Here is a 15893-nt window from a genome sequence, read left to right on the forward strand (position 1 = left end):
CCCACAATTATTAGCCCTTTCTGAAAGCTTATCTGAGGCATTCTTTAAACAGTATGTGCCTGAGTGAACTGCACTCTCCATTACCTGTGTAGGCTCTCTTTATAATCTGCCAAAGCTGTCTGCCTCTTCTACAGAGAAAAGTTCAGGATTCTCTTGAACAATCCTCCAGAGATGCTGAGGTTTCCCTCACTTTGGGGCAAGGAGTTGGCGGGGGGGGGGGGGGGGTCTCAGGCTATTCTGCTTACTCAAGTCAGTACTCAGGCAATAACTGCAATGGGACCCTCTCCAGCTCCCTCTATTCTTTTCACCTCCTTACTTCTGAAGGGAGAAGACAGTGTCTCAGAGCAGAATAGCAATGAAAAGCACTATGACTTTGGGAACTAGTGAAACTTGAGTGGGCCTTCCTCACTCTTTGGGTTTTCACTCTAACAGGAAATGAGCATAAGGATCGTGGTCTTTGTCTCCTAATTTCCATCCTTGTGCCACAATTAAAGTGAAGTTACTCACACCCTTTCAATGACTTACCTAATTGATTGTCCTCTTGTGGGATTGACCTTTAGAAACAGCAAAGGTCAGAAAATTGCATCAGAGATAGCCCAGCATGATGAACAAGACGATGGTGGTGGGGGGGGAAGCAGATGCATTGGTGGCAGGTAGGGATGGGGGAGGGAGAAGCAGGAGGAAAGGAGAGCTCCTATTGTGGCTCTTCTCTAGCCTGTCCTCCTCTTTGGGTCACATCTTATTCCCACTTAAGGCTTGTTAGCTTCCTTCTTTCCTGGACCTGGTTGGTGAGTGACCAAGTCAGGAGTAAGTGGATGGAAAAGCCAGTGAAAAGCCCAATGATGACGGAGTGCCCAGCTTACCTGTAGGCAGGGACAGGCAAGCCTCCAAATACCATACCCCTGTGTCCCACCTCTGTCCTTCAGCCCACCCTACCCTAGAGGGGCAAACTTCCCCAGAGTAGCTGGGACAGTTATTGGCCATGGCTCTTCATATGGGGAATTCGACACCATAAAGAAAGTGAAGACTTCACCTTGAAACGAGGCTGCCTCTGCTTCCCCAGTCCAGTCTGACCAGTAGCCAATCACCCACTCACCCAATAAAGAAACATGATTCAGCACCTGTGTCCACATGTGGAGGGAGGCAGGCTCCTGTGTAACAGCCAGAACAGAACGCTGGGGTTATTTAAGTACATTTCCACTTGTTTCTGAGCTCCTTACTGGCCATGACTATGTGTTATTCATCTGTGAGTCCCGAATGCTCCTTGAATATTTGTTAAATGAACAAATGAGTAAATAAAAGAATGAATGAATGAGCCAAATAAATCTTATCCTTGCAGGTGACCGTATGACCTGGAATAAGTCATTTAACTAATCTGAGCCTTGGTTTCCTAATCTGCATTGTAAGGATAATCAAACTGATCTGAAGTCAGTACAGTTTGTTTTGCTCAATGTTAACATTCTGAGGAGAGAACAGATTACTAAAATATGTTCGGTGGACCGGTCTGTTTAGAATACTTGTGTTTGACAGTGATGGCATGTAAAGGGTTTAGATTCCATTTTCTGTAGTCCTTTGGCCTGCCTGCTCAGGAGACAAAAAGGTATTGAACTGGAGTCTGAGGGCTCTAAAGTCAGAATCCTGTTTCTGCTACTCAACAGCTCTGTGGTCTCAAGGACTGTCACTCTCTGAACCTTAGTTTCCTCCTTGGAGAGCGATAGTAATGAGATTTGTCCCAGAGAGTTCTTGGGAAAGTTAAGTGGGATGCTCTTGGAGGAAGAATTTGGAAAACTGTAGAGAAGCTGTGCCTGCCCCTGGCGTGGCCTCGGTCTAGTTCTCCCTGTTGCCTCTAACACTCTGTGTCTATTGCTACCCCTTGGTATTTGTGTGGAGTTACCCTTCTTTACTCAATTTCCCCTCCCTTCCCTGCCACCCCTACTCATTCTTGAAAATGAATTCATTGCTTACTTCCTTCATAAAGCCTTCGTGGACTACTTCAAGCTACGGGAATCCCTCCTGCCTCTCTCCCAACTGTTTTTGCTCAGCATCACACAATCTCTAACTTTATCACGCTGCTCCATGTGTATTTTTTAAACCTAGGTTTACTAAACTCCCTTGAAGAATGTCCCTTACACTTTCATATTCACCATGGTAACAAGGCAGGGTGCTAGACACATGCACTATGCACTTCCAAGCCTGTGTGCTGCAGAGATCACACTGTCCCTTCTCCTTTTCCTCGTAGTACATTTCCTCTCTTCCCACCTGTCCACTCCCTGCTTCTCCTTAGGGACCAACACAGATGGTGCCTCCTCTGCTACTTCCTCTCTTGTTTCCCTTTGTTTAGAGCTGTGCTTCCTTAGAGCTCATCATGATGCGGGCTTCTACCGTGACTTGGATGTCTGTCAGTCAGCTGTGTATGCACCTACCTCCCCCACACGGTGTGATCTCCTGGAGGATGCAGTACACAATGTGTACATTGTTGCACACACCTTCCTACCCTGAAGAGCCTGGAACGTATTATACATGCATTCTCTTGTTTATTGAGTACATACTGTGTGCCAGAAACTGTGTTAATTGCTGTCGACAACATGGTGAGCAAAATAATTATGAGCTTCCCTCTTTGGAGCCTATAGAGTGTAGGATTCAGACGTGGATCACATACTTGCAGAAAGGGATGCAAAACTGCAACACCTGTGCCTGCTGCAAAGCAGGGGGGCCTGAAGCCAAAAGAGGAGGTCAGAGGTATCTGAGTAGGCTTCACAAAGAACTTCAGTAAAGGTGCACTATAAATGTTTGAAGAATTGTATGGAATTAAACAGTGGCTGCTCAATAAATACTCATTGACTGGTTGATTGATTGTTGGCAAAGTCTTCAGAGATACTGAGAAGAAAGGGCCTCAGGTCCCCATCATTCTTATTACATAATTATTTCAGTGCATTTAAAGCTTCCCATTTTTCATCTTATACTTTAAACATCAGGGAAAACTGATGGGCCAACTTTATAACATTTTAAAATGACTCTATGGTGTTTTGGAATATTACATGGCTATAAAAGTTTATGTATATTTAATATACTTATTAAAATATGCAGTAAGCCCATGGCTGATTTTCTCTAAGGACGTCTCAGTGCCGAGGTGGGACTTAAATGTTTAATACTAATACTAATACTCATAACTCATATTTCTCTGGTGCTTTTCATCTTTAGGATCCATAAAGCCTGTGAGTACCACATCAAGTGGATGCAGCTGGGCTTTCCAGCAGGCTGACAGGGACCACATATGGCCTCTTGCCTTCCTCTAGAGGGAGAAGGGGTGACTAGAGCTAGAGGTTTCACTCCTTCTCCAGCATTCTCCACCTCTCCAGACACAAATTCCCTTCAGCTCTCTCTGAAAGGCTCTCACTTATATATAACTGCTGCCACCAGCTATACGTAACAGATACTCACTGCCTCAGGACAAGGAAGAAAGTGACTTTAGACCTCTGAAGTACGAAAAGGCACGTATCACTTCTATAGCTGGTCGAGGACAGGATGTGGAACCTGAGATGGAGCAGCTGGAGAAGGGAAGTATAAAGGGAGTCTCCACTTGTTATCTAAACCCACTCCCTACTCCTTCCTTCTCTAGGTCACGGAGACCAGGACCGGTCCTCTGGGCTGCAGCAACTATGACAATCTGGACTCAGTCAGTTCTGTCTTGGTACAGAGTCCAGAGAACAAAGTGCAGTTACTTGGTAAGCAGCACTATGATGGTTTTCACACCTTTCACGCCGGATTTAAAAAAAATTCCTAGATCAAATAGCGGGAAAAAATTCTGCCTGTTCCATTTGATCAAACCTTTCTTAAGACAAGAACTACCACAAGTTCTGGAACCTGTATTTAGCAACTTTCCATCATGTTTTAAGAAACTTTCTGGTATGGTTTGTCCTATACCCCAGACCTATTGCTTTTATCACATGACACCTCAATCATCCCACTTCACATTCCATCTCAAGTCCTCTGTCACAATCCTATAAGAAACAGCATACCCATCCTTATAAGAAGCCTTTACCTAGTTCAATGATCTTCATTTCCCAGAAAACCCTCTGCTTTATCCTAAAGACACATTGTGGAATAGCTGGCCTTTACAGAGTGGTTAAAAGACTACCATCTCCAGCTCAACTAAGATCTGTACAAAGTGGGGGACCACCGCTTACGGGAACCACAGTTTGAAAGTGGCCCCTGCTTTCTGTTATTTGTCTGTGATCTTGCACATGGGCAATTCAAAGTCAGGAGATGAGTTTGAGAAGAATAAGACTTTTGATTTGAGACAGAACAAGCAAAACTGTGAAAGATAAAGGAAAACCACACTAACTCTGGAGGCTGAGGGCTAAGGGGAGATGTGCATCTCTTGCTCTCTGTTCCCCGCAGGCATCCTGGGGGCAGGGCTATGCAAACTGATTCAGTGGGAAAACTTTATTTTTCTCAAGGCCTAACTGAATTGTCCTCTGTTTAAGATATTATTGTCTGAGCATTACAAAATCAATAACCCTCACTCAGGATCTACGATTACAAATTCCAGGCAACCTGAGTCAAATGCAACCCAGCAATGCTTTAGGAATTAAGAAATGTATAAGAAAGAGGACTAAAAACTCGTTTATTTAGAGCTACCTAAGGCAATTAGCATTCCTCTTCACTGATGTCCCTGGATGGGCTGGGTTTGTGTCTGGAAAGTAGCAGTGAGTGAAGTTCAAATGTCTAGTTGTTCATTTGGAATAGTTTATGTGATTTAATTTTATAGCCCATCACTCATGCAGACATTTGTTGGGGCACTGATTTTATAGCATGGGAAGTGTTCTGGTGAGGGGGAGGAAGTGATGGGGGAGGTGAAATGAAAGGACTTGGAGAGGGTGAGTGTTGAAAGCAAGCATGTGGATGGGGTGTGTGGGGAGAACCACTCAAATGCCACAGTAGGCACAGTGCCAAGAAAGGAAAATTTAGGGGCAGTACAGATTTGGAGGTAGACCTCAAGAAAGAACAACAAACACCCACTGCTGCTGGCAATTTTAAGTTATATTTTGAGGTCTGCTGAGACTGGGATACACACTTTGAGTTCTCTGATTTCCTGCCAAGGACAAGGTCAAGGGCCTAAAAATAAAGAGCTGGCAGACATTTGAGGAAAGAGGAGCTCACCATATCCAGAAGTTCTCATATTCCTCACTTTCCTGGCACAAGGTCTCACAATGTTGCTACTGGGGAGCCTCCTGCAGATCTGACCTCGAACGTGGCCCAGACTGCATCCAAAGGCATGCCTACCCTTTGTTCATCCTTTGGTAAGCTTCCAGCAGCCGCCTTGTGAGTGGCTTGAAGCCAACTAGGAGTATGTTCTGCTGTAGGTAAACTGGTAGTTACTGCAGTTGGGTGAGAAAACTGAAGCTCAGAGCAATTTAGTGCATTCTATCCAAGATCAGAAGCTAATTGGAAGAGAGCTGAGAGCCATTCATATTTATCCAGGCATGACTGATCTCAGGGCATTGACCACCATCCCACCTTCAAATCTTCTTAAGAGTTAAATCCTATTGAAATAGGACAGCCAGTCCCAGTTATATAGTATTAGCTGATGAGACAAGGGCAGGATCTGACACTAAGCAGATTCTATGAGTGCTATGATTTGGGCGGGTCACTGTGGTCTTAGGGCTTAGATTTCCTTACCTATAAAAACCACAGTATGAGCACAAATGTTATTTGCAATCATATATAAAAAGTACTCAACATAGTACCTGGACACTGTATCCCCACAATATCTGTTCCTATCTCTTAACCAGGACAGCTTCCTTGGTCATCAGGGCTGGGGTGGGAGGCCCAGAAGGGTCAGAATTCAATAATGTCCTAGGATGCCTATTGCTAATCTCAGTTAAGCTATAAACATGATGGCTACAGGCGGCAGGGCAAAAAGCCCATCAAACCTTGTTTTCTCACCCAAGAGGGCTGTAAGCTCTTCTTTTATCTGAAACATCTTCCCATTTCCATCCCAGAAATGCTGATGTGTAGTCAATAAGCCTGTTCTTATGATATGCACGCTCTCAATTTGGCTGATCTGAGGGGTTTGGCTAAGCCTTGGGCTTTGATATTCCCATCTGCATTTTCAGATCCTCCTCCATCTGTCACTGGGGCAGCAGTAGCCTTCTCTCCCAACCAGCTCATCAGGATCAGGCCCTGGGGTGCCCATGCTTGGGCCCAGGATGCACAAGTCAGCAGAACCTTAGCTGGGGTTCCTGCAGCCTTGGGCATGGGAAACTGAGTCCTCACTGGTTATGCCCAGAGATTCCTTGACACATCCTTTCCCCAGGCCTTCAGGTGCTGCTGCCTGAGTACCTGCGTGAGCGCTTTGTAGCCGCAGCACTCAGCTACATCACATGCAGCTCTGAGGGTGAGCTCGTCTGCAAGGAGAATGACTGCTGGTGCAAGTGCAGCCCCAGCTTCCCTGAATGCAACTGCCCTGATGCTGACATCCAGGCCATGGAGGACAGCCTGCTGCAGATCCAGGACTCCTGGGCCACTCACAACCGGCAGTTTGAAGAGTCAGGTGAGCAGCCAGCTGACCCAGAATTCCTCCCTGTTAATGAGAGGTGGCTGTGAGGTACAGAGCAAGAACATGGGGAGAACAAAACTTGAGAGTTAAGGATCCTCATGGGGATCCTGACATGGCCACTTAATTGTGTCTGTGACCTCAAGAAGGTTGTATCACCACCCTGAGGCTCAAGTGGTTTCATTTTGTTCTAGGACATTGGTATTATGTCCATTTACACAGGTGTGTTTTAAGGACTTAATAAACAAAGATAAACATAATTAAGGGCATAGACCTTGTTTGTCTTGTTTGCTACTGATTCCACAGTGCCTAGAGCAATGCTTGCACATAAGGTTCACTATAAATATTTGTTGAATCAATGAAGTGCGTAGAATGGTTCTAGATGACATCCAATACAATTCAGTTGTTATTTGTTGCTATTAAAGCTAATATCAGTTACCTTGAGACCTAGATTCAAGAGAACCGGTTTTTCATCCTTGCCTGGTTTGACAAGCTTTATGACCTTGGATTAGCCATGCAGCTTCTCAAGGTCTCAAGTTTCCTCATCTGAAAAAGAGGGAGAGTGATAATAGTGAATGGAAGGCTCACATAAGATCATGTAGATGCTCAATGTATAAAGAACTCTGCATGGTATATTTGCACATTTCAACACTAAATGAATGATATTTATGTGGATATAGTTCAAAAACGTGATATTGAAAAAAACAAAGCAAGACAAAAAGGTTACATTATATATATATTTATATAATGTCTTCATATACTATAATTTATTAAATATAATACATATTTAATACTGTTTATGTGATGTTTACAAACAGGATACCCAATACATGGTATTTTTATGGATACATTTGTTGAAAAATAAAAAATATGTGATAATGGAAAAGAAAACACCAAGAGAGTGGTTACATCTGGATAGAGAGAAAGGGAAGTTTAGGGCCCTCACGTGCAGTATATTTGGTTTGCTTTATTTCTTAAAGAAAAAAAAATCTGAAGCCAATATGGCAAAATGGCAAAAACTAATGGCAGACGCATGGGATTTGTCTTTTTGCTCTGCATGCCCTTCCATACACTCAAATGTTTTAACTACGCCCATACTAGATGTTAGTGCCATTACTAGGCATGATTCTCCAATCTTCTGAGGAGATGAGGAACCAGGTACATGAGAAATCAAAATGAGCTGAGGCCCCAGGGGTTGCCATTTTAAGTCCTGGACAAGGCATTTAGTAGCGAAGGAGAATATCACATTCCGGTCCCCAGCCCCATGCTCTGGGCTATGGCGGTGGCTTATGGTCCATAACATGACTTTGGGCCTTTACTACTATGAGTTACTGCTGATGAATAAATCAGGGCTCTCTTGACCTCTACCAGGAGACCTGGTAGCTGCAGGTCCCAAGGAAAAGCAGAGCAATGCACAGAAACCTGAGCATGAGTTCAGAAGCCATGGTGTGCCCAGGAAGCTCTAAGGAGAACCTAGACTCAGCAGGTGCTTAGAAGCAGAAGGCAGGTTGCTTCTAAATTTGCTGTAGGGCAGAATGGGTATCTGTCCAAGAGCTGAAGCTGAAAAGAGAAGAAGAGTATCTTAGAGAGTCAGAGAGGAGGGCCTGGGTGGGAGAGGCTGGTCTCAGGGACTGGAGGATTTCTAGAAAGATTTCTGAGCTGGGTGCTGCATCTTCTCTGTGCCCACTATGTGCCAGTCTGGGTGCACACTCACCTTCATGAGGGCCCCACACGTTCCATATGGGTTTTGTGGTGGTATTGAAGAGGATTGGCCTTGAGATAGTGTTGTGGATGTCTCAGAAGGAAGTATAAAGGGGGAAAGAGATGCATCCAAGGTCATTAGCAATAGCAGGAGCTCTGGCCCCTCTGAGGGTGGCAGAGATCTGTTTTGAAATTCAGAGGCATAGGGGTAGAAAAGATGAGAAAATTCTCGAGGCCATATTTTACAACATGTTAATTATTTCTCAATAAAGGTGTTGATTATTTTAAAAAGCACCTGAGAGAATGGGTGTGCAGCCTCCTTCCTCATGCAGTAACTTTGAAGGGCCCTGGATCTGGGCAGCATCCACTTGCCCCTACCAGAGCTCTGCATAGCTACCCGTCAGCTCAGGTCCTGTGTTCTTGTCCACAGAAGAGTTCCAGGCCCTGCTGAAAAGGCTGCCCGATGACCGGTTCCTGAACTCCACAGCTATCTCCCAGTTCTGGGCCATGGACACCAGCCTTCAGCACCGCTACCAGCAGCTGGGAGCTGGCTTGAAAGTGCTGTTCAAAAAGACCCATCGGATCGTCCGCCGGCTCTTCAACCTCTGCAAGCGCTGCCATCGCCAGCCTCGCTTCCGCCTGCCCAAGGAGAGGTGAGCACACCCTGGATGCTGGAGTCAGAGCTCAGCACCTCCCTGACAGCTGCTAAGGCCAAGGAGAACCCTCTGTCCAACGTAGGGGATTGGGGAGTGGTGACTCACACATAGACTTGCAGTTATCTCGACCTACTCATGTGTGTCATTCTCAGCTGTGAGTTGTGTCTGAAGTGAGAGAGAGAAAAAAAGATGGGCTGATTTTACTTTTATCTAAATTATAGTTGATTCAAATGTTATTCTAGTAATACTCTAATTCTCATTTACTGATTTCCATTTTAATAAGTCTTAGAAAAAAAGGGATGGAGTTAAATTTCATCCAGCAATTACATCTGATGAAAAACACCCACACTGGCTTGTGTCAAACAAATGATTCTGCTCTGGGTCATAGGAGGAAAAAAAGTGGAGACCTGCACCCTCAGGGATGGAGTGGGGCTGTATCATTACAAGTATCTACTTGTTCATCCACTCATTCATTTATTTATTTGACAAGTTTTTGAATCCATATTCCATGCCTTACTATTAAGCTGCAGGGGTGTTCATGAATTGGAAAGATTTAACAAACAGAAACGTAAAAACTAGAAAATTATAACTATGTGGCAACCACTTAAATTTATGGTGGTAGAACATAAATCAAACCGATAGTCTCCTAGAGGTAGAACCAGAAATGAAAGCTTCCTTGGAGAAGAAAGTCTTGGTCACATTTGTGGGAAGAGAGGGAAATGATCTGGTACACGTGAGGTAGGACAGTCTTCCAGGCAAAGGAGGCTGCCTTCACGGCCAGCAACCCAGTGGTACGGCTCTATCAGAGGCACAGGTAAGAAGGGAAGCATACGAAGAAGTGGTTTTGAGAGGAATTTATTTATTCTTCTTTCAACAAATAATGATTAAATGCTTACCATGCACAGAAACAATTCTCATTTCTTAGAAGCTGTTGGTCTCAAGACAGTGTTCCTGCTTTCATGGTATTTACTAACAGGGAAGCCTTTTATAAAAAAGTAAACAATAAATAAATAATTTCAGATACTGATAATTGTCATGGATTAAATAAAACAGGGTGATGTGATGGAGAATGAGTGCAGTGGTTCTTTTGGCAGGGACATCAGGGAAGAGGTTACCTCTCTGAAGAGGTAACATAAGAGCTAAAATCAAAATTTTAAGAGAATCGGCCATAGAAAATTTCTGCTCTTGGTGGAGGAGTGAGAGGAGCAGAGAGAATAGAAAGGACAGAAACCTTGAAGAGGGAATGGAAGTTGGCAAGAAGTTGGAAGATTTGAAGAGCCATCTTATTTAGAAGGCTGGAAACAGATTTGACACAAAAGATGCTGGAGATCCTCTGTAGGTTTTTGAATAAGGGAATGAAGGACTTGGGAGAGATGAGCCTAGTTGCTCTCAGTACAAGTTTGGTGTCCAGTATTTCTGGTGCTGACCCATCAGACACAGAGCTCTAGGCTTTGCTCAATCAGTCCAAAGTAGCAAAGTAGAGTTTCTGCCACTCAGAGATCTTGGGGATTTTATCTTCCTCATTGCCTTCCACGCCTAGTGGTCAATGTCTTGCTGCCCTTAGGGAGGGTGTCAGTGTGTGACTTCTTTTGACTCTTACTTCATTTTATCTCTGCTCCCCAAGGTCCTTGTCCTACTGGTGGAACCGAATCCAGTCCCTCCTCTACTGTGGGGAAAGCACCTTTCCTGGCACTTTCCTGGAACAGAGCCACAGCTGCACCTGCCCCTATGACCAATCTTCCTGCCAGGGCCCCATCCCATGTGCCTTGGGCGAAGGGCCCGCATGTGCCCACTGTGCTCCAGACAATAGCACACGCTGTGGGAGCTGCAACCCGGGCTATGTGCTGGCCCAGGGGCTGTGCCGGCCAGAGGTGGCCGAGTCCCTGGAAAACTTTCTTGGGCTGGAGACAGACTTGCAGGACCTGGAGCTAAAGTACCTGCTGCAGAAGCAGGATAGCCGCATTGAGGTACACTCCATCTTCATCAGCAATGACATGAGGCTGGGCAGCTGGTTTGACCCTTCCTGGAGGAAGCGCATGCTGCTCACCCTGAAGAGCAACAAGTACAAGCCTGGGCTGGTGCACGTGATGTTGGCCTTGTCCTTGCAGATCTGTCTCACCAAGAACAGCACCCTGGAGCCTGTCATGGCCATCTACGTCAACCCCTTTGGGGGCAGCCACTCTGAGAGCTGGTTCATGCCGGTGAATGAGGGCAGCTTTCCTGACTGGGAAAGGACTAACGTGGATGCAGCTGCCCAGTGCCAAAACTGGACTATCACCTTGGGGAATAGGTGGAAGACTTTCTTTGAGACAGTTCATGTTTACCTACGGAGCCGAATCAAGTCCCTGGATGACAGCTCCAATGAGACAATCTACTACGAGCCCCTGGAGATGACTGATCCCTCTAAGAATTTGGGTTACATGAAAATTAACACCTTGCAGGTCTTTGGTTACAGCCTGCCCTTTGACCCAGATGCTATCCGGGACCTAATTCTCCAGTTGGACTACCCATATACTCAAGGTTCCCAGGACTCTGCACTCTTGCAGCTCATTGAGCTCAGGGACCGGGTGAACCAGCTTTCTCCACCTGGCAAAGTCCGACTTGACCTTTTCTCCTGCTTGCTCCGGCATCGGCTCAAGCTGGCCAGCAATGAGGTGGGCAGGATCCAGTCCTCCCTGAGGGCTTTCAATTCTAAGCTGCCAAACCCTGTGGAATATGAGACCGGCAAACTCTGTAGCTAATGGGTGGCCCACTTTAGCACTGGGCAAGGAGGGGATCCATGAATCTGGGGTACAAAGATAATCTAAGCCCTCACCTTAGTGCCAACAGGGTGTGCTCCCACGAGACTTTCAGCATCCAGCAGATGAGACCTCGAGGCTCGAGCTGAAGCAGGCGAGAGAGAAACAGCTACTGCGTGTGTGTGTGCGCGCGCACACACACACACACACACACACGCTGGCACAGGGAGGCTACAACCTAGCAGCCTCGGATCTGTAAAGTTGATCGGTGCTTTCTAAAATGAATGCAATTGAAAGAAAGGAGCCAAGGAAGAGATTAAGAAAAAGAACCAGCCAAACCATGAAACAAAAAAAAATCCTTAAAAGTGATTCTTGTCATTCAAGAAAGCAAGAGGGGACAACAAATGGGAGGGGTCGGAGCTCTTCCTTCCCCTCTGTGGAGTCACTTTTGTATTCTTTTTAACCAGATTTCTTAAAATGTTGTTGTTTTGTGAATCCTGACATTGGTTCTTACTTTTGTATGCTGCCTCCTCTGTGCCCTCCCAGACGCTGACTGGGAAACACAAGAAGTACAACCAACAGGAACCAGCACCAAGGGCAGGCAGCGGCCTCCTTACTCCCCTCCCTTACTCCTCCCTCTCTGCTGCCTCCTCCCCCCACCAAGTTTCAGGGCCCTGGATTGTTCCCAGTTCCCCTTGTGGTCCCTTCAGAGCTCCTTTCCAACAGCATCTCTCTGTTGAAGAAAGCAGCTCTGTCAAGTTAGAGAGAGACAATGTGTAGGAAAATGTTCTTTTTTAAAAAAAAAAAAAACAAAAACAAACAAAATTATTTATTTTGTGATTGTTTTCCTTGTCAATCTGCTCCAACCACGTGAACATCTAAGTAAACATTTACCTGGTTTAATATATTTTTGGAAAAGGCCTTTTTTAGGGGGAAAAAATGAGAGAAAAAAAGAAAAAAAAGAGAGAGTATAGTTCTCTGGGTTACCTGGATTTTTCTTTTTAATTGCTATTTGCATGACACAAGAGTGTCCATGAAGTGGGGATAGTACTGTGTGGGAAGCTGGTTGATTGACAGATACACAAGTTACACAAGTGAATGAGTGCCTGTGTTGACTGGGGTGTGAGGGGTGTATGAGAGAGAGAGGTTAAATGAGAAGTGAGGTAGTACTATCCCAGAGAGTTATCTCACTACACTCCCACCACCTTTTTTTTCCTCCTTGGGTGTGAGGGCTAACGTGGGTCCTAAAACCAGGATTTCCCACGATGGGGAGAGTAGTTAAAAAGGTCTTGCTCGTAAGAGGAACTGCAGCCTTTGCACTGGGCAAAGTCCTGCTAAAGGGGCTCCTCTTTGCCAACACTGCTGCAGACATTAGGAGAATTTCCCACACGCTGCATCTTATGGTCTGGGATCACCCTTTGAGAAAACTGGGAAAGATGGAAATGTAGCATCAGCTCCCTCCATTCTGTCTGATTACATTCCCAACCAAAATAGCAGCTTTGATGTATAAGACACAGAACAATGCATCCTTTTCTCCTAGTGCCTCCCTCCAGGCGGTATGAGAATCGCTTCATAGCATCTCTTTTGGAGAATCACTTCTCTGTCTATGCTTCACATTCTAACCACAATGCATAGGCATGACAACCCCCATTTTATTCAGATGAGAGTCACCACATAAATACGAAGTATCTCATTTCCTACCGTGGTATATCTCAGTTGGCATAAGGTGAAATAGAAGACAATGAGACGATGATTATGTCTCTCTGCCCAGGGGCCTTCTATGTTTATTATTGCATGCAGAAGAATTTGACATTATATTTAATCATTGCATGGTCTTTCAACCTATAAGAAACTGAAATCCTTGATAGATAAGCAGCCTGGGGCATTTCTTTCTTCACCACTTTCCTGAAGGCTTCCAGGGTAGAAATACAGAGTGATAGGATGATCTGGGGTGAGCACGGTTATTGGCTGTCTATTTCTAGTTAAAGTCACTGCTTGCTTTGGGAAGTTTGTACAGAGCTCCTCACCCATGGGAGATGGAATAGGCAGATGACATCATCAGCGGGAGTGTTGAGATGTACCCGATGAGGATGCTTTTGGTGGGAAGGGGGTGACAATCGATGGGAAGGCTTTGATACCTTCCAGTGATGGCGTTTGAGTGGTAGATACCGGAGTCTGATTTTAGCACTCTGAAAGTGTATGTCTACAGGCAGTAGGAGTGGGTGGACTGGGACTCTTACTCATTAATTAAAAGTGCACCTTTAGCAAACTGTCAACTGCCAGGCACAGCAATACTCAGAGTGGGGAGGACAGCTATCGAGAATGTACAGTGCACAAAACAGTGTGGAGCCTCAGTAGCACAAGTGTGACTGCCCCAGTGGGAACAGAGTCATCACATGAAGGCTCACGTCCCACCTAGGCCAGTCCCACAGTCGTGGTGAGGGATGGGAAACCTCAGCCATCTGTCTTTGTATCAGTGACCAGACTGGGAGAAAATCGTACCTATGGAATTATTAGTAAGGATGCTGTGTCTCTTTGTTTCAGAGATATGAGATCTCTTGTCTTGGGAGGGTTTCAGGAAGATGATGGTGTGATGTATTGTGGTTCTAAGGAATATATGCATCCATTTACTAAGCTTTCCACATCTTGCCCGTCTGGAGGTTTAAACTATAAAGCTTAGTGTGCCAACTCCATCTAAAAGTACTACTACACATTGGTAAATATTTAGTGGTGCCTTTGATTCCAGATGCAAGTATCATATTGATAGAGGACCTAACGAATATTAATTACAGAGGTAGAAATGTCTATATTTGACCTAGTCATCTGTTACCTGTGATAGATGTCTGATTCGTCTGTTCTGGGACAGTGATAGGGTGCTTGGTGTAGAAGAACTTGTGTCAAAGGAGCAGGCCAAAGACTTTGCTTCTAGAACACAGGTGGAAGAAGAGGGGGTGTAAGAGATGGGTAGCATCCTTTAAGAGGCTTTCAAAGGCTTGAAACCATGAGTTTAGCACAGAGTTTTTCAGAACGCTTGGCTAAGAAATGCCATAATAAGAAAAGGCTGTCCTCAGTTGAAACTGTCACCTTTAAAGTCCATAATAATCAAAATATGTGAATCACCTATTCACAGACACAGTTGCAAATAAAGAATTGTCATTAATTAGTACTGGATTGTCAATGTTGGTGAATTCATTGTGGAATTAAGAGCAAAATCACAATATAGTTCCTACTATGCACTGGATAATAACAATTAGGAATTCAAGTTTTAATTGTAACCCCAAAGAACGAATACATCAAATGCTAATCTGCCCTAATGCTTGAGACTAATACCTCTAATACTAAATAATATATTTAATACCTGCTGATAAAATATTGCTGTGCTCTGCAAGCACACTCATGCATCAACAGCCAAAAACATAAATGAGTATCACTTCCAATACTGGGTATTACTAATAGTTTAGTTCCAGTTCTTCTGTGTTTTTTTTATCAAAATATAAAAATAGTGGTCATGATAGGCAGAGCTGCCTTGTAAGTAGACAGAATATGTTGCTGACATGATGTCCTGTCCCAAAATACCACTTGAAAGTCTGTAATTTCATCAGATGAGTCTATTCTCCTGCATTTCAGAGAAGTCTCTTTTTTTTGCCATTATATTCTGCATGAAAACTAAAAAACCCTGAAAAAGAAATCAGTCTTAGAAGTTAACCCAATGGCAAGACAGAAAATTAGATTTTTGGAGTTGGAAGATTTTTAGAGGTCATCCGGTCCAATCTCATTTCTGACATGAGGAAAAAGAGGTTAAAAAATCGAGAAGTTGGCTGGGCGCAGCAGCTCATGCCTGTAATCCCAGCACTTTGGGAGGCCAAGGCAGGTGCATCACAAGGTCAGGAGTTCGAGACCAGCCTGGCCAGCACGGTGAAACCCCATCTCTACTAAAAACACAAAAAATAGCCAGGCCTGGTGGCACATGCCTATAGTGCCAGCTACTTGGGAGGCTGAGGCAGAATTGCTTGAACCCAGCAGGCGAAGGTTGCAGTGAGCCAAGATCACACCACTGCACTCCAACCTGGGCAACGACAGAGTGAGACTGTCTCAAAAACAAAAAAAAAGAAAAAGAAAAAATTGAGAAATTTGCCGGGACTGGTGACTCATGCTTGTAATCCCAGCACTTTGAGAGGCCAAGGCAAGTGGATCACTTGCGATCAGGTGTTCGAGAGCAGCCTGGCCAACACGGTGAAA

General features: G+C 44.8%; 1 protein-coding gene across 1 annotated transcript in view; it reads left to right on the forward strand.

The window, feature by feature from the left end:
- Positions 1 to 14820, forward strand: part of BRINP2 (BMP/retinoic acid inducible neural specific 2) — a 114834-nt gene extending 100014 nt beyond the window's left edge. Inside the window, exons 5-8 of the mRNA XM_055254662.2 lie at positions 3620 to 3725; positions 6320 to 6556; positions 8691 to 8913; positions 10541 to 14820. Coding sequence (XP_055110637.1) covers positions 3620 to 3725; positions 6320 to 6556; positions 8691 to 8913; positions 10541 to 11657 — 1683 coding nt within the window. The 3' untranslated portion in view covers positions 11658 to 14820. The remainder of the gene's footprint in view (positions 1 to 3619; positions 3726 to 6319; positions 6557 to 8690; positions 8914 to 10540) is intronic.
- Positions 14821 to 15893: the final 1073 nt, after the last annotated feature.

Source organism: Symphalangus syndactylus, chromosome 12 (assembly GCF_028878055.3).
Source record: "Symphalangus syndactylus isolate Jambi chromosome 12, NHGRI_mSymSyn1-v2.1_pri, whole genome shotgun sequence".
In the NCBI taxonomy this organism is placed as follows: domain Eukaryota; kingdom Metazoa; phylum Chordata; class Mammalia; order Primates; family Hylobatidae; genus Symphalangus; species Symphalangus syndactylus.